At 38.3% G+C, this 26,847-nt stretch overlaps 2 protein-coding genes and 1 pseudogene across 2 annotated transcripts; all 3 read left to right on the top strand.

Annotated features, from left to right (window-relative positions):
• The window catches only part of LOC145468646 (phosphatidylinositol phosphatase PTPRQ-like), a 67,523-nt pseudogene that overhangs the window by 25,858 nt on the left and 14,818 nt on the right, over positions 1–26,847 (top strand).
• Positions 7,358–19,533, top strand: LOC145467419 (muscle, skeletal receptor tyrosine protein kinase-like). The gene is made up of 3 exons (XM_081450975.1): positions 7,358–8,060; positions 17,867–18,151; positions 18,974–19,533. The coding sequence occupies exons 1-3, from the start codon at positions 7,865–7,867 to the stop codon at positions 19,363–19,365; spliced, it is 873 nt and encodes a 290-aa protein (XP_081307101.1). The 5' UTR covers positions 7,358–7,864; the 3' UTR covers positions 19,366–19,533.
• On the top strand, positions 20,145–24,074 carry LOC145467465 (MAM and fibronectin type III domain-containing protein 1-like). The gene is made up of 3 exons (XM_081451024.1): positions 20,145–20,441; positions 20,627–20,694; positions 23,713–24,074. Exons 1-3 carry the CDS (start codon positions 20,237–20,239, stop codon positions 23,953–23,955), a joined length of 516 nt encoding a protein of 171 aa, XP_081307150.1. The 5' UTR covers positions 20,145–20,236; the 3' UTR covers positions 23,956–24,074.

Raw genomic sequence — 26,847 nt, 5'->3', positions numbered from 1 at the left:
CATTAATGTTGATAAATGACTTCACTGGGTTGAATTTAACAAATTGCATGTGGTTTAGTGTGGTCTGTACTCTTATCGACAATGATACGCACCATCACAGTGGTCAAAATGTTGTGGACTCACGAAGCGCAGCTGAGTGAGTCCACAACAAATTTTGACCACTGAGATAGCGAGATCAGTAGCAATTGTAGTAAAAATATGTTTTGTATTTGTTGTATCAGGCTTATGGATCAGTCATTTGGAACTCCACTATCTCCTACCCAACCATCCCCCCCGTCCCACCCCGAACCTGCCAGGCATTTGACATTTTGAACTGTCTCCTGGGCTAAGAATGGTGTCATACCAGGTGATCAAATGCACCTACCCTGTGACATTTGCAAAACTGAGTAATAGAAATGTAGATTGAGTGTCAACCGAGGTGTCAATGGAGTGTTGATTGAGTATCGATCGGGTGTTGATAGAGAGTCGATTTAGAGGATCGATCAAGGGTATCAATTGACACTCGACCACGGATGCCTTTAGTACACATAATCCAGCTTATCTGTTAGTAGGTGAAATTGTTACAATGTTTGATAAAAAATCAAACTTGCCATTAGTTGCAAATTAAAAAGCTGACCCCATAATAATATTATTATGCGACCTCTCCGGACAATACCAGTAGTTTTAGAGTTTCATGTCTTGGTCTTTTGAGCAGTAGACAATTAAATGCCAATAAATATGTGACTAGTGGAAATTTGCTTATGAATGTTGTTTTTATCCTTCAGCTAGCCACTCTAGAAGAACTGAAGAAATTAACAGAATAAATTCTGGGAGAGGATACAATATACAACTCTGCAGCTCATAGTCAACTCAGATGCAGTTAAATCATGCAATGCTCCAAAGTGTGCAAACATCAGAACATTTTGGTAAGTAAAAGGCTGGAATATTCATTTGTTATTTCTATATGTTGTAGCATAGACCATCTTATAATTTCTTCAGCCACAACTTTTAATATCTTTTTCCAGTAAAGAAAGGATATAAATAGATTTTGAAAACCTGGCTATAGCTTATTAATGTTATTTTAATTGATCATTTTTATTACAGTCTCACTCTGTGAAAAAAAAAAGTTGTTTCTTTTTGGTTCATTTAAGGGCAAGTAAGGAAATGTTGTCTTTCTTAAGGGACAAATACATCAACTGGCTCACCTGGATGAAAATTAAGTAATTAAAATGTTATTGAAAACATGCAAGGGGTGGGAATCTTTTTGGTAAATGAATCAAAGTTGCAGAATGTTGCAAACCAGTCTCAGGAAATGTTGGTTTTTGACTGGTAAAAGTTGAGTTTTGAATCTAAATTTTGAGTGGTTGTCTGCAATATCGACTGTTTTGGTTTGGCCATCAGGTTTCCAAACCAAATTTTTCCAAGCAAAATTAATAATATGATTAATTCATAACTATTGATGGGATCAGTAGAAAATTTAAGGCGTAGAGGATTTGATAATAACTTAGTAAAAGAAAATTGACAAAGACATTTATTTGCTTTTACTCAATTTAAAATTTTGTTGGCAAATTTGACTGGATAATAGCCATTTCCCTCTATGAGATGTGGCTGCACTGGGAATCATAGTGGTTGTATTCATCATCTTGGACTGGATTTTTGTTTCAATGAATGAGCCATGCGATTCCATGCTGGCATGTCTCATGTTAAATCATTTAATTTCAGGAATTTTTTTCAGTGGAAAAAAGTGTACAAGTAGTTGCTAACTGTTTACTAATCAAATGTGCAATTATTTTGATATGTTTATATGCTCCTTTTCACATATGATCTACAAGGAAAATAAGGAAAAAGATTACACCACTGAACATGAACAGATCTGTGGAAATTACACAGGAACAGCAATATTCCCAAAGGTGTGTGTATTCCTCATTTCTTGTCACAGTTTATGTCAGATTTGTTGATTTTTAGATTGCTATTCTGCAACCATAAAAGATCTTTGTTGTAAGAGGTCTGTAAGATGTCTTTAAGAGACAGGCAGACAGATGGACTTATAAACTGGCTCTAGGCTTTTTGTTTATTTGTGCCAAGCTGTACACTTTTAAAATGACCCCAAGTCTTTGTTCTCTTATGAAATTCTAGCTGGGGATAACCCTTGTTCAGCTGGTGAAATTAGCTTGTTAAACTGGCTCTTAATGACACACCTGTGTGACCAAATCTCTGAGTAGAGTGGAGAGAAATACAGAAAAAAGGCTATTATTGACAGAAGCACAAACTATTCGAAGGAGGAGTAATGATCTGATTGGTCACGTTTTATTAATGTGATTTTAGCAAAAACTATAGGCAAACTTTAAGGAATAGAATGCCAAGATTCACCCTTAATATTCATTTCCAACGTTTTTGTCTGTTTGCTTCTGTTTAGACAATGCCGACAAGCAGTGGTCGACAGGATGGACTTATCCAGTGAAGATGCATTGATTAATTTCGTCAACGCCTTAGACTTTGTCAAAATGTGTCTTCCCTAGAAATAATGGGGATTTAGTTGGCATTGACCCCCAACAAGGCAGTTTAACCACTTTGATGAGAAAGAAGTGGAAAACACTGTATTCCATTCCACTTATAATGCAAGAATGAGCAAGTGCAAGAAGCAGAAAAGGAGAACTGCCAAAACATAAGGAGTTCCATGCAACGGACTGTACGTGCCATCTGGAAAGGACGCTTATACACTAGTTGACTTTTATGCGAAGTTTGCTATATCTTTCCCGAAATTTTGCGGTTGTCTTCCCTATTGTCTAGTCTGGTCTAGTAAATTTAAGGAACTGAGAATTTAGCCGTAGTACTTCAATGTTAGATAAATGGACTTTGTACCATGGAAGATTTGTTGACTGTTGTTTTCACGATAGACAGAACAATGTTTTCCTTATGATCAGTCTCATTACGTGTAGTTTGAAACCAAGCCTGTAATGTGGCTTTTTGAAACCTGAAGCCCAAAACATTTATGTAAGGTACTTGAAGGTATTTACTCTTGGTAAAAACGGGGAAAAAATTGAAACTGAGATGAAGTTGAACATATTTATTTTCTTAAAATTAGGCGCAATGATCTTTCCGGGCCGCTTTTCCGTTAACATTTGTCAATAGTTTGGTACAAAATAACCTTATTAAAGCTGATATATTCTTCAAAACTTGTCAGACATAAATCAAGAGTACGGATCTAATTGCATCTATCGTATGCGGAGCTACAAAGCTAGTGTAGTAAGCAGAAAAAAGCGTATAAGATGTGGATCGCGCGAAACGTGATCAACGGTCGCGCAGTGCGAAAGAGGAGCGCGAGCGAGAAGTTCGGGCGAGACGCGCGAGCGAGAAGTTCGGGCGAGACGCGCGAGCGCGGAACGCGCAGAGTACCTTTGACAAACCTTTGGCCTGCGTCACAGGCATCTTCGACCACGTCTTTAGCAAACCTTGGACTCGAATCGCAGACAAATTTGATTACACTTTTGACCCGCCTTTGACAGTGCGCAAAGGCGTATCAAAGGATCACCTTTAACCCTAAAAACACAGGCGTTCAAAGGTGAGTAAAAACGGCCTTTCACGCCTTTGATTTGGTGGTAAAGGTTTATTCACAGATGATCTTTGATTCGCGTCACAGATCGTCAAAAGCGTGCAAAGGCGACCTTTACAAAACCTTTAACAACACATTTGACGCGCGGTAAAGGCGATTTTTCGTACCGTGTCAATAGCTGTTTCGTTCATTAAAAATTGTTCGTTTCGCTCGTATAAGTTTATTAAGATCGACGAATAAATCACGTTCTCATCAAAGCTTACCACATTGGCATGAGATTTATTCATTTTAAAGTCTTCCCCATGAGGCCACCGCGGCTCTCACTAGTTCCACCATGCGTGCCACTTAAATGCTTGCCCGACTTTTCTATGTAAACGCTGTTTGTGCAAACTACTGAAATTTAGTCACCTCATGACTCAAGACACCCCATGGCTATTATTAGATGGAAACTGTACAGATATCCGTGTGCATCAGTAAAATATGCGAGAAACTGATCCGTGCTAGAAACACGCTGGTTAGACATAAAAAACTGGAAATGCCATGTGACAGGTGACCAATGGGCTTCATAATACAGATGACATTAGGGACATTCAATCCTTCACGAGACAAAATCCTAATTTTTCGTTGAGTGTTTGCGGATGAGTGGCAATCAAGGGTTTTAAACAAATTGGACATGTTTTACACGGAGAACGTTTTGAGACTGTCATTCACATTGTAGGCTATTGTGGAAGAAAACGAGATTGAGTGTTTGTGGAAAGAGAGTGACCCTACTTTGCAAGCGTGGCACGCGTAATTTTAAAATTTCCTGCAAGGGGTGACCAAGTCTCTTCACTGAAACCAAACAGCAGAAGAGCAATACAGGCTAAATTCGACAAGTTCCTCGTTAAACTTTGAATCCATGCTGAATCAATCCAGTATGGATTAATTAAAAGTCATCACAAACGATTTTGATAATTTTCTCTTCGAAAAACCCCCTTTTAACTGCCAATACCTAAAACACATATTTCCATTGATGGACACCTAAAGAAAATGCTTTGGTTTTGTTATAAGTCGCTGTTTAAGGGCCCTGAAGCTATATAAGAAGTGTTGACTTCATGGCCAGTCGTGAATCTGCAGTCGTAAATCAGGAATACAGAAAGTTCTTCCTAGATGTCTTAACAGACTTTGAATCTCTAGCGAATCATGGTTATTTGCATGAGATTCTTGTAAGATTCTCGATTCTTGTAGCTGTGGGTCCCTCCTTGCTCTTCAGAAGTTTGTCTCTCGTGCCAGTCGGGAGGTGTCATCCTCGAAGCTTAGAATGTTCTCACTTTGTCCAGTCAAAAGCTTTATTTCTTGGGCTGTTTCCAATCAATGCAGCGGGGTGAAGTCACCATTTACGATTTTGACTCCTGAGGTTCGATCCCTCGGAAAGAAACTTGATGGGCAACACCTTTAAAGGTGCCCCGGAGTCGATGAGCATTTTAATTAGCTTATCTGCGACGTTCATTGTAGTCAGGACTTTGGATTGAAGTACCAGTGTAAAGATGTTAACTTTTTCTTGAGTGTGAGAGACTAACAGGATTTTATCTTTACTTTCTTTCAGCTGATTGACAAATTTTCCTCGTGACTTGCGGCCAATATTTGTTTTCTTCTTGCGATGATTCTTTTCTGCTGCACATTTCGCGGCAAAATGGTTTTCTTTCTTGCAGTTATTACAGACTTTTCCGAACGCAAGACATTTCATTGCTGTTGCTTTCTCTTGACTTTGGCCACAATAACGGTACTCACACAACACGGGAGGCTTACCTGGCTTCAAAATTAAAGTTTTGGTCCTTTGTAGCGATCCTTGAAACCTAGGTAGCATTAAGACTGCCAGCTTTCCCTTCCAGCTGTAGGTTTGTATACAAGGTACATTTATACGTTCCTCATCTGTGTCGAGCGTGACGGTCACATAATTCGATGTTCTTTGCCTGATTACTAACCATTGTTAACCTCGAAGCCGGTTTAATCATTTAGAGTCCTCTTGAAAGGTTTGTAGAAGCACTCTTTCGGACAACTCTCGGCACACATACATGTATGAACAGTAAACGGTGATCCGGGAATCCAAGGAAGGATTGATATATATTACGGCCATTTTGTGTTTACAACAGGTGTTGTAATTCCCAATCTTCCCTTGAGTATCACATCAGATTGGGACCTAAAACACCTGTTGGGAACAGTTAGGTTTCAAGGATCGCTACAAAGGACCAAAACTTCAATCTTGAAGCCAGGTAAGAGATTTACGTAAGGCGAGTATGTTAGTTACTCACTGGAATATTTTCAAAATATCCTGAACTTTAAGCGGTCGTTAGTTTTGAAAACCTACTGGGCAGACAAATTTTATTGCTGTCTTAAATTAAGGGACATTTATACTTTCTATTCATGTAGTTTAGCAGTTTCAAACAGGTGCCACATTTTTAAAACGGGCCTTCAAAGTAGAGCGATTTTCGTGTTAGGTTCAAAAATCGATTTAACTGGTAGAAAATCTTCTTTTAACCGTTGAAGGAACAACATTGAATTATAATTGCAACATGGCTAAACAAAATGCTATGATATATCTATAGTTGAAAAAAAGAACTGGGACTTTTGAGCGACTATTAATTTTTTTAGAGCGCCGGCAATATGTCCTATTTTTCCGGTTTCGGCAGGCACGCAACTTGTACTTCAATCAATCCCAGAAAAATTCAAATAGAATTTTTAATCAAGTGATTGATTAGGTAAGGGCTTCGAAATCCCAGCTTATGAAAAAAATCGAATTTTTGATGTAAAATCAGTGGTCGGTTCTTACAGAGACAGCCTCTTAACAGCAATTAGATTCAGCGGTATTTTCACTGAATTCATCACAGGAGACGAAAATGAACACTAGTACACGTGCATGCGATGACAGAAATTGTCGCTTGCAATAATGAGTGCAAACATTTCCTGACAGGAAGGCGTGACACATTCTCGACTCGTTGTGTTGAAACTTGAAAGAAAAGAATATTGAACACATATTGAATATTTGCTCCGCCGAAGCGATGCAAATTTAATCTACGCTTGGCAATATAAACTAATATTCATGATGCTAAAAATTCAACAATCAATAATTCATCCTTTTTTGGTCATGTCGCCAAACATCTCACTTTTGGAATAAACTTACTGAATGGCTGAAAAACTTAAATTTCCTCCCTAGAGATTATGCTTTGACAAATATTACTGATTTGGGTCTGAGGCCAGATATCTTTCAATTTGCGCTTCTTATCAATTACCGCTTTCTCCTAACACGATATCACATATGGCTCGCTAAAACAAAGGATGATCATCCAAATCTCACGCATTTCATATGCACACTAAAATCAAGATATGAAATAGAAACAAAAAGTGCAGACACAAAGAAATGGAAACCTCTTACAGGATATATGAGGATTTAATTAATATTTTAGATTATATCTTCTATACCTATCGGTATCTCTCTCCTACCCATTAGTCTATTCCTAATCTCCTGTCAGATGCATAACTCATTTTACCTTTAATGTACCACATGCCTTTGGTCTGTTTTTTTTTTTTTTTTTTTTCATGTTTCTATACTACAACCTCAAGCTGTAATAATAACTAGCTATTTTTCTTCTTTTTTTCTTTGCCCCTTGTCGTCACTGAATTTCTTAGTTGTGTAAGTCGTTTAACTGTATTTGTTAGTAATGTAAGTCGTTTAGATATTGTAATTGAAATAGTGTAAATAATTAGAGCGATATAATGTAAATAGAAAAAAAAACATTCAACAAGAATATACATCAAAGGAAAATATAATTAGCCATCGAAAAATACTAGCAGAATGTGTTTCTTTAGTCAAATGTTGCTATTTTAAATACCCTTTTTGTGCCAGTCGCAGGGTAACTTTGTGATGGCCGTACTTTTTGCCATTCTTCTGGCGTAATCGGTGTTCCAAAATTCCAGCGACGCTGCTAACACACCATCGTCTCCTATCGGGCCTGTTAGTGACAGAATGCGAGCCTCAGCGAGCTTTTGTTCACAAATTATATTTTGTCGGCTATGACATCGACAACCGCGAGAAATATCAGTTCTACCGCCGAACCTCGAATTGCCTTTTACCAAACGCTCAAGGTTCTTCATCTGGTAGAAAGCAGTTCGTAGGGACACCTTCTGCTTTGTCATCCTTTATTTGTATATAACGCAGGCTCTGCCTCCCGCTTATTATGGAAGAGTTTTGCTGTCCGTTTCCACGATCTCGCAACTATCCTCCATTTTCCATACCACGTACAGGTGCTTCTTGTCAGAATCACGTGATTATGGTCGAATCATGACGGGCGAATCATGTACGGCCGAATCATGTTTCAAAAACCCGGATCTATACGCTGCACTGAAATCGGCCTTAACTTCTCTCGTTTAACCATACTATGCTTCCAAGATATGGACGAACTTCTTGTCAAAACTAGTACCTCCAGACAACTTCTTCTCCGCTGGGTTCCATTCTTCTTGTTGTTGGTATCCTATTCGTCCGCTCAAGAAGGTAACAAATATTTCGTATTTGAAAACAAGCGCTCCACATTTTCTGAAAGAAAGTTACCTTGCTATACGTACATGTAGAACGATACATGTAGATTGCTTCAGCCGGTTGCTCAAGATCGATTTTTCGATATTACATACTTCTGTTTTCACGTACTAAAAAAATGGCTTCGAACCAGAACCGCCAAAATAGAAACTGATAAAGGTGTTGCTTATTAGTTGCCCCTATCACAGTGATATGTGTATCCCCGTGATATGTGTATCCCCGCACACATATCACTAGTGATATGTGTATCCCCCGTGGGGATACACAAAACACTGATACGCGCCTGGGCATTCAACGAACAAAATAGCGACTCGGTTGCGAGGTTCCAACGAGCGCTGTAAAGAGTAGAAGAAACCAGAAATGAATTCGCGCCCAACGGAGCAGATTAGGATTTCTTGAGTTTGGTTGAGTTCCAACCGACGCGATTGTATATCAGACTAAAACTTCGAACAGCGGATACACATATCACTAATTATTTCATGGCGCAGTGATCTCAGTGTGTATCCCCTAAACACAGCCGTTAGATTGGCTATCTACCTGATCGAAGAAAATGGCCCGAAACGTGCTGGCTGCTTACTCGCTACGACGTTTATACCCAGGTTGAGTTTTGCGGAGTTTGCAACTCGAATGTCTAAATATCTAAACTGAAATCGCGTGCAGGGGATACACATATCACTAATTATTTCATGGCGCAGTGATATGTGTATCCCCAGAAACACAACTGTTATAATATAGCGCATCAACCTTGCCAAAACTGCAGGCAATATTAGCACCCGACGTTTTTACACGGCTTGGGTTCACTGAAGTTTGAAACTCGATAATTCCACTAAAAACGCGTGCACGCGTGCACGGGATAATAAGGGATACACATATCACTGATTATTTCATGAACTAGTGATATGTGTATCCCCATGGACACAGCTGTTATATTGGCTTTCTACCCAAGAAGAAAAATGCCCATAACATTTGCATTGTCAAAACTGGCTTGCTAGAAATATTCACACCCGGCATTTATTCATAGCTTGGGATTTCTGGAGTTTCACTGACGTCGGTTGTACACCGTCGCCGACCGCATGCAGGGGATACACATATCACTAATTATTACATGGCGCAGTGATATGTGTATCCCCTGAAGACAGCCGTTATCTAGGTTAACTGCCGAAGAATAAACGTCGAATATTATGAAACGTGCTAGCAATATTCGCAGTATAGCAATGTATACAGCTTGAGACAACATATCTTACAAGAAGTCGAACTGAAAAGCGGGTGCAGGGGATACACGAGTGCCACTAATCATTTTATGGCGAGCGGGTCGAAGCAGTGATATGTGTTTCACTCCACGAATAATTCAGATGCAAACAAGGCGATGAACAGTGGAGAATATGCGTTACTCGAAGGGTGAGAATGCACCGCGCAATTAACATCGTCCTAGAAATCCGGTGTCGTGAAACTCAAATTGAAATATACCTAGATCCATTTGGTGTTCAACTTTAAATTCATTACATCCTGCTCGGAGAAAACCAGTTAGGATCAAGAACACAATTCCAGCAGCAGATACGTAAACTTTTTCAACTACAAAAATTGAGATTTGTGTTTTAAGCCTGTTTGGGTTAGTCGTTCGTCCAGTAAGCGACCGGACGACGAGAGCGCTTTCAAGGAGGATATTGCTTTTTAAAGTAGAGGGGAGGGGGTGGGGGATACACATATCACTGGTCGCCATTTTGGAGGGGATACACATATCACTAGTGTTATGTGTGCGGGGATACACATATCACGGGGATACACATATCACTGTGACAACGGTTTTGTATTTAGTTTTCCTTTCATTTCCGGTGTTTCTTTTGTTTTTCTTTCATTTATCTATTTCGCCACGCTATGACTCTTGGGACATGTCACGTTCTTGCTTAGTTGTCGCACTTCTGTTAGAGGATCGTCGGTGTTATGTTGTTGTAGGAATCATCGTCGAATTTTAAGGACCTTTATAAGCCAGCTAGAGGCATTACTGCGCGGAAAAGATATGTAAGTGTTTTATTGTTTTGTTTATTTTAGTTATATTCCATTAGGTTCGCTTTTCATCGATTATTAAGAGTCACTGACTGGGAATATCGAGAATGGCTGGCCAGGTTGGAAAAATCGAAAATCCTGAAACTTTGCCTAAAGAACACTTTTAGGGAGCCACTTTCGAAAATATTATTCCGATTTTCTTAGAATTTAAAGTCTTCGAGAAATTCGCAAAAAACGAAAATATAGCTTTTTGCCTCATTAAATATGCAAGAAATATCTGGAAAATTGACAAAGTTCTCGGTATTCGCATTGAAACAATTTACAAAACTAGAACTCGGGGTAAACTTAGCATAAGAGCTTTACTTTTCTTCTTTCTAACAATAGGAAGTTTTAAATTTTTCAAGCATTTTGAAGGATTCCGTCGGCCGTTGAAGAATTGCCTTCTAAAGCCCCTATGAAAACGGCAAAAATTGCGTAGTTTTACGGGCTTAAAACGCATCTTGGTATGTCCGATATGGAACTAAAACAAGTACTGTGCAAAAGAGTGTTGTTTCTACTATAATAATATGGAAAAAAATTTCTGGGCAATCGAGGTTCACACAGGTAAAATGCAAAAGTTCGCGACAGTCTCTTCTCAAATTTGCATAATGCGGTATGTTCAAAGAACTGTATTGTTGAGCACTCTAGTCTGTTTTTGTTCCATTTGTGGGCCTTGCTTTGTGGGAAATATACAAAAAGAGAGTTGATCCATGTCGTTATTACAACATTGTTTCATTATTTCACGCAAGGTACATAAAACTACAGACAAAGCCCAAAATATAAGTTCAAAGACGCTACATGTATTACGTGACTGGCGTCACGTAATATTTATTTTCAGTTAGCTCCAATTGGAATTACTAGATTATCGAAGTTTAGGCCCAGTTTAGACGTCGTGCTTCTGTCGTGCCGAACTAAATACAAGTAGGTTTGACTGTAGCACGGCAGGAAAACAACTCTCATTCAGACGTCGTGCCACAGTCGAACCAAATTCGGGATATACTGATGCCTCGTAACAATTCTGCTCCTAACTCCCCGTGGGAACGCAATCTCCCCAAAATACATAAATATAATTTATGAATTTTGTTTAGCGCGGCAGAAGCACGACGTTAGAGTCACTGCCGTGCCAGAGTCGTGTAGCACGGCAGAGCTTGTCGAACTTAATTGCTTGCCGAACTTAATTCAAAAGTTTGATTCAGATGCCGTGCTTCTGCCGTGCTTTTGTCAAACGTAATTCTTGAATTTAGTTCGGCACGGCAAAAGCACGACGTCTGAAGTGGGCCTGAGACACTTGCTTATAATAGAGACATAGCAGGGTTTGTCTTTCCCGTTTATATACACTCAATTAGTCTGCAAATATTCGAAAGGAGACTGGTCTTTTAAAGTATTTTTTAACCATTGTGTGTCTATTTTGATCTTCATGGGAAACGGATTAATTAGAAGTACTAAATGAAACGAAGAGGTTTTATTAACGTGATCCAGCTAGACCAAGGAAGCAGGTTTTCTTGAAAAATAGAGTAAGACTGCTTGATGTCTGTCCTGCGATCTGATCTCGATTGGAATTCGGCCTAGTTCAAACGTCGAATTTAATTCATTCGCGCAGAAGATCAGAAGAAGTTTGCTTTGTTGAAGACCTTTTTAAATGCTAGAAAGCAACTGCAGCTGATGCAGCAGGATATTAATTCACAGGGACGGCGGAGTCTTTTTTCAAGTGAAAGAAAGAGGGGGGGGGAAGGTGCGGGGCTTGAAAACGAGCGGTGCCGGCGCAAGTTTGTAGAGGGGTCTAGGGGCAACCTCCCCCCAAAAAACCTTTTTAAGTCTAGGGGCTCGGAAATGGTATTTTTGACATTCTCCATGGTGTAGTTCTTAAGAAAATCAACCTAGTGGATGAACTATAAAATGACAGGTACTTTTAGTGCATTTACAGCAATATATTTTGAAGGTATTGTGAGCTTGATACATCTTTCTGAGCCCTCTATGATATATCACGGCCTTAGTACTGACTGACCTGCGCTTCTACACAAGCCTCCCGGTGTGTGGGAAGGAAGTGCACGCAGCGGAAAGGTTAAAACTATGTAAACCTGAAAAGCTTCCTACAGATTTGGTACGAGGTTGTAGCTTTGTGAATTCTTGGTAATTCTGTAGTCAACCAGACTTTTTTCATCTTCTTTTCCTTCTTCTTTATTTCTTCATCTGTACCTCATACTAAAACAAAATAAACTGTCATCGTGGTAAAAAGTGGAGGGGAGTGGGGGGGGGGGGGGGAGGCTTAAGCCCCCATCCCGGCTCCGCCGTCCCTGGTTCAGTTTGGCACGTGCATGGCAAGAGAACGCCGTTCGAAGCCAAGTCGCGCTACTGCCGTGCGGAACAGCATTAGGCCTGCCGTGCTATAAGTATTCGCGCCGACTTTAATTCAGCCTGCCGAACTGAGTGAATGCATCGTCAGTCAAACGTCGTGCTACTGCCGCGCTTGAGTCGAAGTTCTCGATATTCGCATTGAAACAATTTACAAGACTAGAACATGGGATAAACTAAGCATATTGAAAACTTTATATTAAATAAGCAAGTGTCTAAACCTCAATAATCTAGTAATTCCAATTGGAGCTAACTGAAAATAAATATTACGTGACGCCAGTCACGTAATACATGTAGCGTCTTTGAACTTATATTTTGGGCTTTGTCTGTAGTTTTATGTACCTTGCGTGAAATAATGAAACAATGTTGTAATAACGACATGGATCAACTCTCTTTTTGTATATTTCCCACAAAGCAAGGCCCACAAATGGAACAAAAACAGACTAGAGTGCTCAACAATACAGTTCTTTGAACATACCGCATTATGCAAATTTGAGAAGAGACTGTCGCGAACTTTTGCATTTTACCTGTGTGAACCTCGATTGCCCAGAAATTTTTTTCCATATTATTATAGTAGAAACAACACTCTTTTGCACAGTACTTGTTTTAGTTCCATATCGGACATACCAAGATGCGTTTTAAGCCCGTAAAACTACGCAATTTTTGCCGTTTTCATAGGGGCTTTAGAAGGCAATTCTTCAACGGCCGACGGAATCCTTCAAAATGCTTGAAAAATTTAAAACTTCCTATTGTTAGAAAGAAGAAAAGTAAAGCTCTTATGCTAAGTTTACCCCGAGTTCTAGTTTTGTAAATTGTTTCAATGCGAATACCGAGAACTTTGTCAATTTTCCAGATATTTCTTGCATATTTAATGAGGCAAAAAGCTATATTTTCGTTTTTTGCGAATTTCTTGAAGACTTTAAATTCTAAGAAAATCGGAATAATATTTTCGAAAGTGGCTCCCTAAAAGTGTTCTTTACGCAAAGTTTCAGGATTTTCGATTTTTCCAACCTGGCCAGCCATTCTCGATATTTCCAGTCAGTGACTCTTAAGCTTTTAGTAAGTTTATCGAGGGACCACGTGTTTAGGTTAGGAGCATTCCAGCGTGGCAAATGCTAGGATTTTGTGCATTTATTTCAAGTGTATTGGTCCCTAGCTGTTAGAAATTATTGTTCAGCATTTATACCTTGCATATTTTGTTAGATTTTTCTGTCGTTTTTCGTGCGGAACATGTATTTTCTTGTAGTATTGTTGTTATGTAACTAGCGGGTTCTGCCCCCAAATATGAATTCAGCATGCAAGTTTAACCTTTAAAATCGTTTTAGTTTCTTTATTTATACCTTATTTTCGGTTATAGTTAGTGTAGTTTTTGCCTTTGTACGTTCACATTAGTTTATTTAGTTATACAATCATTATTTTCAGTTTACGAGAGTCAACATACCTTGTGCAGAAATAAACGAGCATTAATCGGAACTTTCATCGCCCTCTGTGGTCGCATTCTCCGTAAAATACTTCTCTCCGAAGCCCGACACTTCTCGATTCGTCTGTGATTGTCGTAGCTTCAATTACACAGCTGTCATTATGTCATTTCTTTTTTAAAACCGATAGATCCAGTCGATATTTTGCTGTTGTTTATATGTTTCTACATGTAACTAATCAAAATTAAACATTGCAACTGATGGAATTCGTAATACTTCCTTGTAAGCATAAGTTTGGGTTATTTTATTTGTAGTTAGCGCATTATTATCTCATGGATAGTTTCCCATTATGGTGCCCGCAGTTTCAAAGTGTTTGTAGCTAATACATGTATTAAAGAAACATTGCTCTACACTGTCAGCTGTCTGTCAACCAAGTCAGTTCGCCAACAGAACAGTCAGGGAATGGAATAGTCGCCTCTCTGATGTTGTAACCTCAGAATATTTACAAATTTTTAAGTCCAAATTGAGCAATTACTTATTTATTTTTATCATTATTATTATTGTTGTTGTTTAATTTACATATTTTTTTAGTTTTCTATTACAATAGATGTTAACTGGCACTACTTTACAATTTTTATGTAAAAGTTAGCGTGATAACTGCATATACAGCTGTAGTTTCTTCTGACTTAATAAATGTTGATGTAGATGTAGAAACCAACAGTCAGCTAACAGATGTCCAACTGAGTCAGTTCATTACTGCTTGCAGGGTCCGAAATCTATTTGACGAAAACTCAATTTCAACTAAATTGTAAGCTACGTGTTCTTCTATGCCTTCACACTTGGAGTCTGACTCTTACGATCGTTCAGGAGTAGGAATATTTTCATGCAAAGAAATATCTTCAAAAACTACGCATTTTTGTGTTTTGCTGTGAAGGAAAAATCTTATTGATACTTTTTGGCGACCACATTTGGCTTGATTTCCATTTAACAAAACATTTATAATAAGGCTGTATCATTTGACTGCTAACGAGGTGTCATGCAGAACAGCTAAATTAGATCAGGCTCTGTGTGACAGAAGGGGCCTCATTTAACAGTGCAAGACTCCTGTCTCATTTCATATCGAGCGACTGAAATTACTCTGTCCCTTTAGTTGCACAGTATTAATACTGTAACAAATGATGAGAAGTAAAACTCACTACCAGAATGTTCACTTTCATTGCTCATTTGAAGAAAAGAAACTTGATTGTTTTTGTCATTAACTTGTAGTTAGGGCTGTACCATTTTTGCGATATGGCCCTTATACCAGACCTTTTTTGCCTCGTGTCCACGTCACATGGATATAAGGTATATGTTGGCCATCGTTAAATTCCTGTGTAAGAAATTCCTGTGTAAACCGTTCTTTGCATTCCTTATGTACATGTAAGATTCCTGTGAAGGGCAGTTGTGGAAACTCTTGGGCTACAATCAATTTTGTTTTTTGAAAGACAGGCATAAAACATTGAATTTACTGTACGAGAGGCAACCAGGCTGTATAGATTCAAGACACTATCTACCAGTATTCGTTTTTCCAATGGGGACTAGCATGTGTGATTGGCATTTGTGACGTACTGTTTTTATTGTTTTGTTTTGTGTCCGAGCCCACGATGCACACAACTCACCCGCAATTTAATCAATTTTGGCAACAAATGACAGGCTGAAACGTTCAAGTGATGGGTTTTTGTCCCGCAGACAAATCTAAAGATCACAATGAGCAGATTAAAAACTAACAACTAATGCATATTTTCTGCAAATAAACGAACGGGTATAAATCACAAAAATTAATTGTTAATATTATGATCAATATCTAACTTTATGTATATATCAACATGGGTCAGATCAGGGCATCATGCCAGATACGGAATGATATGGAAGTGTAACACTTGTATTCCGTTTATTTTACATTTATGATCCTGATTCGGCATTTGTAGCTATTTGTGACAGGCTGTTATAGCATTTTATTTTGTTAGTGCCCAAGCCCTCTGTTCATGCAACTCGCTTGCTTGACAACAAATAACAGGCTTAAAACGTTCAGTTACGCAGAAAAATCTAAAGATGACGATGAGTGGATTAACAAGTAACCTCTAAAGCCCATTTTCTGCGAATAAGCAAAAAGGGGTATAACTCACAAAAATTAATTGTTAGGTTCGGGATCAATATCTCACTGTATATCTAACCGAATTTGCAAAAACATGCCCACATCGACTCAAAGACAGTCCCAGCGGCTAGAAGTCCTCTGACCACCCCCCTGGCTAGGAGATTGGCCAATCACGCATGCATGTGGCATGGACCACTCCAGCAGGGTGCCATGTCAACACAGAAGCCTCAAACAAGGTCAAACAACTGGGTAAAATACCCAGAAACACAGTCAACATCAAGCTTATTTAACACTGAAAACTCAAGTTCTAGCTAGTTGGAGGTGTCAGTGAAAGACATCCTCCCTTCCCCCCTGCTTTTGACAGCTGGCCCCCAGCAAGCCACCAGCAGATAGGCCAGTCATTGGGCCATGTGCCCAGCCTAGCCTTGACGGAGTTCCCCCTGGGTTTAAGGTCGCTGGCTTAGCCTGGATTCGGGCGAATCCAGGCAAAAACCTAGCGGGCAGTGTTTGCGAATTTGCTTAGATATATATACCACCATGGGTCAGATCAGGACTTCAGGCCAGATCAAACTGCATTCGTAATACTACTGGAAGTGTAACGCTTGCATTTTGTTTACTTTACATTTTACTTTTATCATCAGAGTAGCCTACACACAGGCCAGCATGAGGGCATAGTCTAAACTTTGAAGCAATACGCGAATTACCCAGAATTTATTCTCGCTGACTGGTTTTTGATTCCTCTGATATATCAGTAGAAATAAAGCAATAAACAACAGATTTAAGCCAAAATTGTCTTAAATCAGCCGTGTAAACGTTCCTGAATGGAAGATATGTAATTCAGAACTGCGTTTCAATCTCTTTTAGGAAACCCTTTTGATAAAGGGTTGAAAATACTGAAGTCCCGAAAAACTAAATACTACCATAACATAAGAAAAATCTAGGAATCTGATTTGACTTTCCAGGATCGAAGCCTTGTGTAGTTTAGAGTAAGAGCAAACCCAGGAGCTTGAAATACTCTGGAATGCACAGCAATTGAGTAAATTCCAGAGAAACCAAGTAAGATCAACCAAAGATTTATTCGAAGGAAGCAATGAATCACACAATATAGAAAACAAGATGACAAAATAGAAATCCGATGTACTTGTGATTGATAAATCAAACAATAAAGAAAACAGGATGACAAAATAAAATTTGGATGTACTTGTGATTGTTTGAAGTTGTGGTTGTGTGAGGCCTTTGATTTCTTATAGTGTTTTCAGGAAATAGCACACAGTGCTGTGTGGGTCGTATATTAACAAACAATCAGGCCATAGTTATTCAGAGTAAAATTTATTGAACAGAACCTCGGTATAATGAACCCCATTTTAATTAAACAGATGTAACATGTTGTACTGTGGCTATGGTTATGTTATTATGCTGGAAAGATCACCACTATTGGTTCACCAATGGCTGGGCATTTGTGTGATACCAATATTGTTGCATTACTTGATAAAGAGTGGTAGGTCGGTATACTGTAGCTGTTGGAAAAGTGCTGGAAACTGTTGCCAGACACCCTCTGTTAAAAAAGTGTGAAAAATATTATGTTTCTTTGTAATTAGCTCAAAATGGTATCCGAAATTTCCATGTGATTAGCAATAATAGAATTGCTTTTGCCAATGAGAAATTCTTTTAGAACAAGTGTTATTACGTTGTATATGACATCACTTATTTTATAGTGTGATATAGAAGAGCTTCACACATGTATATTTTGATCATGTAGCATATAATTATAACAAAGAACATTTACACATCTAAGTCATTTGGATGCTTTTTTCTAGTTCAACCTGAATTCATCAGCAATCCAGAGAATTCAACGGTGATAGAGGGTCAGAATGTTAAATTGCAATGCCAAGTTTATGGAAATCCTTTACCAGACGTGAGATGGACAAAAGATGGAGAAGCAGTAAATGTAGCAGATCAGAGGATAAATGTCTCTTTTACAGGAAATAATTCAACTTTGACAATAGTCAGTGTTGACCAAGCAGATCAAGGGCTGTACAGATGTGTGGCAAATAACAGTATAAATAATGTTACTTCTTATCCAGGAACACTGACAGTACATTGTGAGTGCTTAATTGTGTTGTTTTCACCTAATACTCAATTGATTACTTCATCTACTGGTACTATACACATCATGTTTCTATCAACCAAGATCACAGCCTGGTTAATGTCACTTCTATGCATATTTTAAGGCTAACTACAACACAAGAACAAAACCAACAACATCATTGATAATTCTCAGTGTTGCTGCCACTGAGAATGAGTAAAGAGTAGTTTGAGGAATGTTTATGTTCTGTAATCTTATATGAGGGTTTGATGTGTCAGAAATGGTCAGGAATGAGTGAGATTTCTAGAGCCAACCAATTAGTGCATGAATACACATATAGTGCAAATCACTTCCTGGTGTTTTTATTTTTTTTATTACGATGTACAAACAGATTATGTGGACTGACATTTTACTTTGTTGGAATGGTGGAACCTTCAGTTCAACAATTTTGTGGAAATGTCACCCCAACTTGAAGGAAAATAGGCTGTGATCGCAATTTTACAAGGGTTGAAGGTGATGTGCTCTTTTCAGTATCACCATTGGAATGGGTCTTAAAATCTCTCGTACAAACAAAGAAAACTGTTTAAAGAAAACATTTCAAAGTACATATTGTTCCTCGTACATGTTTTAATCTTGGCTCATGACTGATGAGTTATTAATAATTTCAGCAAATGTATTTATCTGTCCCAGTTGCCCAGTTGGCCCGGCCAGATAGGCTTTAAGATGCAGTAGATCACCTCATTCCCTTCATTTAATATTTTTACTTCATTTCACTTTCTATTATTTTTGATCATCTGAAACAATTTTGCAAATAACTGAAACAATTTCACAATTGCAGTTGTACCAGAAGTGACGATTATTGGTGTTCAAGTACAGTTTGTGATTAAAGGAAGACAGTTACTGCTGACATGTCAGTATAATGCTTTGCCACCATTGTCTGAAGTGCAGTGGGAAAAAAATGGAACTGCGATAGCAAGAAATGCTAGTGTGGAGATTAAAGACTCACAAGTGGATATTCCATTTTTTAATGAAAGCCAAGTACAGCTGCTAATAAATGCAACTACACCACAAGATGCTGGGAATTATGCCTGTCTTGTTATTAATGATGTTGGTAACTCATCAGATACAACATCAGTTGTTATTCAAGGTGTGTTTTGCTATAACTGTATTATATTGATGTGGGTTTATAACTTCTGTCAGTATAACTATGCAGAAGCAACTTGTGCTTAAAATTAGATGGTATTTCCAGTTTCTGTGTTGCTTTTAACACTCCTTGCTTTTATGGTTCTTCCTAAATTCGAGAACCCTCTTAACTTTTTTTAAATTGGCCATCTGCATTTCCTTTTTTTTTGTTTTACACCATTAATTTTCAGTGGCCTTAGAGATCTGACCCCGCAGAAGGAAATTCACAAGAAAGAGAAGAATCAGCCAGGATCTAATGAAACTGTATTTAGCATTTCTCAATTTATATCATTGGTAAAACTGAAAAACAAAACAAATAAAAAAAAAATAATAAACAAATATTTAGATAGGAAGTCACATCAGCCTTAGCTGGTTTTCATGCCAGTCCTCTATCCTGGTCTAATTGGAATTTGGAGTGTTGGTTTTTGTGGAAAGAGGAAAACCGGAGAACCCGGAGAAAATCCATCGGAGCAAGGCGAGAACCAACAACAAACTCAACTCAGTTATGGCACTGAGCCGGAATTTAACTTGGGCCACATTTTTTGGGAGGTAAATGCTCTTGCCACTGCGCCATCCCTGCTCCCTTAAAACTGGTTTCATTTGTTTGTTCAGTTTAATAGCCAGGAGGAATATAGCCTCCTTTATTAGGCTTATTGTGATTCATAGTGCTTCAATTAATCAAACACTATTTTTTTTTCACTTGGTCCGCTTACATGTACATGTAGTCTTTGTCAATCTATAGTTACCTGTTGAACTCTGATTGTACATGGACTGTTGTTGAAACGTGTTTATATTAATTAACTTTATAGTGGAACCAAATCCACCAGTGAATGTGGTAGTTGTCTCAAAGAGCTCACGAGTAGTGAATATTTCCTGGATTGCTGGTTTTGATGGGAACAGTGCAATTCAGAACTACACAATGAAGAGAAGTCTAGATAATGAAGAGTTTGTAGATGTTGTCTGTCAAGGATCCCTGTCAGATAGTTCCTGTGTGGTGTCCAGCACAAGCGCTTCTCTTGGAAACCTCTCACCTTGGACACCATACTACTTTCAAGTGTTTGCAAGAAACATAGTTGGCATTAGTGATGGGAGCCCTGTAGTGAATACTACCACAGATGAAGAAGGTGCTCAATATACACAATGCAGTTTCAACATTCATTTAACGTTTGTAATAATTTTATACAAGTTCTACCTTTCACCCTTAAAATGCGCAGGCACTGCATGATTCCTAGATATTTTAATGATGAGGTGAATCAATTCAAACATTTGTCACTGATTACTAAAGGTGTGGTGTAATTCCTTTTTACAGTTCCAAGTACTGCTCCAATCTTTGATGTGACTGTTGTCAATTCCACTGCCGTTAATGTCTCTTGGCAGGTATTATAATGATACATTTATAGCACTAAGCATAAGGTCAAGTAGGATGACTGGGTCTCAAGTTAGCCTTTTTTGCTTGTTTCCCTACTGAAATACAGTTGAGGTCCATATTCACACAAAAAAGGTTGAGGCCAACATCCAGCCATCTTGAGCAAACCGCGAACTCAGTGGTCAATTAATGATGGCATTACTAAAGAACATCATTAATATAGGATATACAGTGGAATCCGGATTTTTTGAACCTCTAAGGGAAAAGAAAATTGGTTCGAAAAATCAGAGAGTTTGAGGAATCAGGGGTAAAATTACAGCTTTTGACTGAGGAGGGGAATCGACTTTTGGTTCGAGTTATCGGGAGGTTTAAAAGACTAAGGGTTCAAGAAATAGGGATTCCACTGATTTGATTTATCTTGTGTGCCTGTGTACATGTAGTTTCCCATAATTAAGTTTACTTTACAGTGTTTAGGTCCGACTTTATCAATGTTTTCACCGATCCTTACCATTTAAAGAGTAGTTATGGAGAAAACTATTTCTGTGGAGTCTCACTTAAGACAGTAGACCCTCAATAAGAACAAAAATAAATTAGGTTGACCCAAATATTTAGCTGTTTGAAAGAATAAAGGCTTCTTTCAAGTTAAGGAGCATAGAAAATGTAGGCACTATTTTGCTATGTGAGTAATGAATTACTGCTCCACAATCCAAGCCATTATGTTCCCTCATGGACAGCAAATTCACATTACATGTACACCAGTGTTTCAAATGGCATCTTGCAATCTCAGACTTATCACTTCACAAGTCAAACAAAAAACCCAGACATTGAATGCACTTTTCTACTCCTAATGTGATTGACAAGGATTGCTTGAGTCCACTGACCTGTACTGATATGAAGCCAGCACAGAACCCAAACAAACCTCAGCATGAGATCCATCATGCAATATTAAAGACTGCTATTGGTGTATGTGTTTATTACAAAAACCACTGTTTGTGTTGCCATGTTTTTCTCAATGCTTTTTATTTCTTTTTGTTATTACGTTATTTAACAAATAAAGAAACCTCGACTGTGCTCTGTTCTGTTGTAAAGCACGCAGGAAGCGGTAGAATACGAAAGAAGTGTAGAGGAAAACGCGAGACATAGTGGTGTGTTTCCCCTTCTGCTATCGTGTTCTACCGCTTCCTGCGTGCTTTACAACAGAACAGAGCAGTCAAGGCTTCTTTACTTGTTTTATGATGAAGAAGCCATTAATTTTCCCACACATTTAGCTAATCTTTCCATCCAAACTTTATTTTCCAAACGAGGAAGTGGCGTCAGCGTGCATCTGTTCTCTGATGAAGCACGCTAAAATAAGCCAATCACAATCCTTGCTCAAATAATTTCATTGTCTAACTAGACGACAGCTGTCAATCACAAACTGGACTTCAGCTAAGCTTTCAGTTTCGAGTGGCTTTCGAGAGAACAACGATCGCTTCAAAGTGCGCTTTTTAGTTTGATTTAAAAATATGGATCTAAAAGTCTAGTCCAGAGGAATCCGGCCGCATTGTGGTTCATGAAAACGTGAACTTTTTCAATGCCTCCAATGGAAATTACGAAACAAAGAGCTCAAAACATGCGGATGAAAATGCGAAATGCTGAGCTGTATTTGAAAGGAGTCACAGTTATTTACGGCTTCGGCAAGATTACCCGAACCAGCGTCAAAGTTGAAAAGACGAAACTGCTTACATCACTGAAAGCTTTCATATTGTTGATTACATTTATTAAGGTGATTCCTCGGAATTGCATTGGGTATCCCTACTGCGCACGATTTTCGCGTCATGAGCACGTGTACATTAGCGCGTGCGCATACAGTACACAACATCGAGAGATCTCCTTAAGCTAAGCCCGACAGCGAAATAAATCCTCATTTTCTCTTAAACGAGCTGGGTGACCTATATTCTTTATTACGTAATTGCGACCTGCAATTTATCATCTTCAAGAGAAACTTTTTTTTTTTTTAATTGTTCGGAAGGAAAAAACATACAGCCAAAAGCGTGCACAAAACCGTTACTTGAGGATGCAAATTATGACCTTGAAAGCAATGTCTCCAGAAACGTTTTGAGTTGTTTAAAACTGTGTGAATGTTCCAGAAATTGTATATTACATTGTTCCATATGATCGAGACTTTCCAGTTATCGAGTCTTTTTATGAAATATTTTCCGCTACCGAAAATGGAACGTAAACCGATGAAATAACGCGCATGATTAGGCATAAATTGGGTGAGATTGGCCCGTCATATCTCTTTTGCGAGCATGGTGACCTATCCTTTTTATTGTATTTTCCGAAACAGTGCTTGGTCGGGAACGTTGAGAGAAAGCTTAAAAAAACAAACTTTCGCCAATTTCTGTTTCTGAGGAATCACCTTTATGTTACAACCATGACAGATTGCAAACTGATAGGAAGGTATTTTACATGTAATCGGAAAGGATTAGAATTATAGTACCTGGCTGTGGGATTAACCTAGTTTGCTAATGCCCGCTGTTCAAAGCACAATTTTTTTTGCGCTGGCGCATTGAAGGCATCTGCACACGTTCATGCGTTCTGGAATTATCGGAATAAACAACGGTCCCAGATAAATCATCCTGAAAGACATATGCAGGCGAGCTCCATAAACTTAAACGAAACCAATATTCTTTACTGCAACGAAACGATGTACAGTAGTCCTCTAAAGTAATTATTTTAATGGATCGTTTATGATAAACTAATGTGTTCCACTATCTATTCACGGAAAACGTGTGCACCAAAGTTAAGGATTTACAGTGTATTTTCGTTTTTCAGGTTGCCTTCGTGAAAGTTTAACTTAAATTGTCCGCCAAATATTAAGGGAAAAAAGTTCTACTTAAACCCAAACTGATTTCTTTGTTGTAATATTAAAAGGATTCACTTTTAAAGGCGAAATTAATTCGTGAGCGGTCAGTCCATCTTAGTGGTCCGTATTGCAAAATTTGGTAACTTTGAGTGATATATTGTTATCAATGGTCATTATTTAGGTGCTGACGAGAGATCAAGCCAGAGGAGAAATCTTGGGTTATTACGTTTTGTACAACATAAAAAGTAATCCAACATTGGCAAATAGAACCGTTGATGGAAAAGAAACCACTTCGTACGAGATATCATCCTTAAAGGAGTTCACCTCGTATGAGTTTGCTATGCAAGCTTTCAACAGCAAGGGGGTCAGTCAAAAGAGCTCAGTCTTGGAGAAAAGGACAGATGAAGATAGTAAGTTTATCTGATTTTGATATTTTGTTATATCACACATACAGTAATCTTGAAAGTGAAATCTGCTAAGGCAAGCCAATTTTGATTGGCATGCTGACTCAGTCAATCAGAATCTCGTAGTTATATCATGGATAGCGGCAACAGCAACTCATGAACTGTGCTACAGTTCTTGTTTTTAGCTTTAAATTACAATCAAGGTTTAAATCTCAAGCGCTGATTGGTATATATTTCAAAGACTAGGTGAATCAATTTGATTGATTTGCATAATTAAAATGTTTCAGCTTTTTCGCTTTATAAGCAAGAAGACAAAACTTCCAGGACCAGCATATAAACCCTAAATAAAGTTTTTGCGATATGCCTTAACCCATTACCTTAGGCGGCCGTGACGAGCGTTGGCCTTTGTTCCACTTCTGACGTCATCGCGTTTGACCAAAATTGGCATCACTTATACTCAAATTCTACAGGAGGAAAACATCTTTCCATTGATGAGAGATCAGAGGTTTCGGTACAACTGAGCCGAAAATGCTCAGAAGTTTGAGTGAAAAACTCGGAACAAGATTTCCCTCAACTACACTTGGCTTCTCCATACTAGGAATTTTCCGTCTCGATGATGCTTTCTCGGGAATTCTTGAACTGGAGGCAAGCCCAGTAGAAGGTCAATCACTGCAACAAAAAGATGAGAAAAGGAGAAAAAGGAAAGGCGAAAAGAAATTTAAAAAACTGAAAACCATAAAGTCGTAGGTTTCTGCACATGCCCGAGCAAAAATGTCATAAAACCTGATGCTATTGAAAAGAGAGGCATGCTGTCATGTTGCAAATGTCTTTTTCAGTAGATTGCAGCTAATTTGGCTCATGTCCAGGCTAAAAATGTCCGAAATGCATCAAAAAGACATTTTTGGCAAAAAGTTCCGGATGTCAATGGGTAAAAGTTCTTAAAGTAATCAAGCTTTCGGATTCAGCACCCTTTCCTTCTCAATTCTTTGGAATGAGTACTACTTTCTAGGGTCGTTACGTTGACCTTAGCATGCTTAAGATCTATACATACTCTTTTGAATCATTAATCTTTATTTTAACTAGAAATTGTGTCAACCCTAAACTGAAGATATAGAGAACCACTACATAAAATTAATTATTTTGTGTCATTGCAGACTTCAGAACTTTCCGTAGTTTCAGGAATTTTTCTCAGTGTTTAAGCTTTAAGCATAATAAAGAAAGAAGAGGTTTATGCTTAGTTTTTAGAAGATTCTAACAGTTTTGAAACGAAAAGGACAAAGCTGATTGAAAACATCAGAAAGCGGAACCTAACATGATTATTTATTTGGTGTTTTCACTGGTCTTGAGGAATTGTCGCTTCCAGAACTTTCCTGGGTAATTAAAGTAATTTTAATGGATCTTTTCAGCGATCCGGCGGTCATTCTGAATTCTGTTCATCCTAATAGCCTATCGGGATGCTTAGGGGGCGAATACATACGAATTTGCCCCCTTAGCATCCCATAATAGCTATTTGAAACAGTAGAATTTAAAACGGCTGCGGTATCGCCGAAATGGTCCTTTGTTCAGTTCTTTCTTTGCTTGCTTGATTCATTCTTTAGCCTATTTCTTTGCTTTCCTTGATTCATTCTTTAGCCTTTTTGCACCACACTATTGCGTAATTATTTCAGACTTCTCTATTAGCGTCGTAATAGCGTTTTTGTTTTTTCTCTCTTTGTTTTTCTCTTCTTTTCCTTTCTTTTTATGTGAGCATTTGTGCTATCTTACTGATCTGCAATTTATTTTCATTTGACACTGATGTCAACTGGCTGCCTGGCTCCGCTAGCCCCTATGATTATTCCAGGCACCCAGTGCTCTAATTTTTATTTTTGTACAGTTAGTATCATAGTGTGAGAGAGTACAAAGAAAGATTATTATTGTTGTAGAGTATAATTAATGTTTATGCCATTTGAAACTCAAATGAACTTTCTATATCAGGACCTAGTGCTGCACCACAAAATGTACAAGGACAGAACAGCAGTTCAACCAGCATCTTAGTCACGTGGGATGAAGTTCCAGCTGATCAACAGAATGGTTTCATCACTAATTACACCATTGCTTACCACTCAGAAACAGAAAATGACAATGGAAGTGTTTTGGCTGGTCCTGATGATCGTCAAAAGAATTTGACAAATCTACAGGAGTACGTCAACTACAATATCACAGTGTTTGCATCTACTGTGAAAGGAAATGGACCAGCCAGTGACCCTGTTATTGTAAGAACAGACCAGGATGGTAAGTTCAGTATGTTCCCAGTAACGTACCCGACTTCAGTATTGAACTGCTGTATCTTCCTGTACTCACTGGAAATCTGAAATTTGGCCCGATATAACACATTTACTCTTAATGTGATATCAGAAGGTTACATCTTTACACTTGTAGCCGTCGTACATTTCAATATCTGCAAAACTAATTAGTTGCCCACTATCCGAACAGCGAGTCTGTTATCAGAGCACAATACACTTGCAACATCAAGTTAACTTTCTGAAGTCAACCGATGCATTTAGCTTATTTTCACTACTTGCAAAGTTGGCCTTTGTTTCGGGAAAAGAAATCGGCTAGCTAGTAACCAAGCATCGTGGTCAAAGGAGAAAGGATTTTTCATTCTGCTTCGTGTTATTCCAGCTAATACAGTCACGCGAAATCAACACAGGAAATAATTCGAGTCGAAAATGAAAGTCAGTAGACTTTCTATGGTGTTGCCTGGTGTAGCTTATATTCATATCTTAAAATCATGGACAAAGTTATCCAAACAAATTGTTACACTTTGCAAATTTAGAAGAAACTGGTCGGAAACTGGGCGCACTAAACCAAAACTTAGTTAAGGTTTCTGACTTCTGTTATGTCAGAAAAGTTCAAGTTCATTTCAAATTAAA

Source organism: Orbicella franksi, chromosome 14 (genome assembly GCF_964199315.1).
Source record: "Orbicella franksi chromosome 14, jaOrbFran1.1, whole genome shotgun sequence".
Classification (NCBI taxonomy): domain Eukaryota; kingdom Metazoa; phylum Cnidaria; class Anthozoa; order Scleractinia; family Merulinidae; genus Orbicella; species Orbicella franksi.
The sequence above is the reverse complement of the archived record's forward strand: the minus strand, read 5'-3'. Positions and strand labels throughout refer to the sequence as shown.

What these genes read in the sequence shown, in the direction of transcription:
- LOC145467465 (XM_081451024.1), top strand. Translation starts at nt 20,237, where the DNA reads ATGAAGAGAAGTCTAGATAATGAAGAGTTTGTAGATGTTGTCTGTCAA. An exon ending in TACTACCACAGATGAAGAAG is followed by an intron (nt 20,442 to 20,626) that starts GTGCTCAATATA and finishes TCCTTTTTACAG; the next exon opens with TTCCAAGTACTGCTCCAATC. An exon ending in CCGTTAATGTCTCTTGGCAG is followed by an intron (nt 20,695 to 23,712) that starts GTATTATAATGA and finishes GTCATTATTTAG; the next exon opens with GTGCTGACGAGAGATCAAGC.
- LOC145467419 (XM_081450975.1), top strand. Translation starts at nt 7,865, where the DNA reads ATGTACGGCCGAATCATGTTTCAAAAACCCGGATCTATACGCTGCACT. An exon ending in CTATTCGTCCGCTCAAGAAG is followed by an intron (nt 8,061 to 17,866) that starts GTAACAAATATT and finishes GCTTTTTTCTAG; the next exon opens with TTCAACCTGAATTCATCAGC. An exon ending in AGGAACACTGACAGTACATT is followed by an intron (nt 18,152 to 18,973) that starts GTGAGTGCTTAA and finishes TCACAATTGCAG; the next exon opens with TTGTACCAGAAGTGACGATT.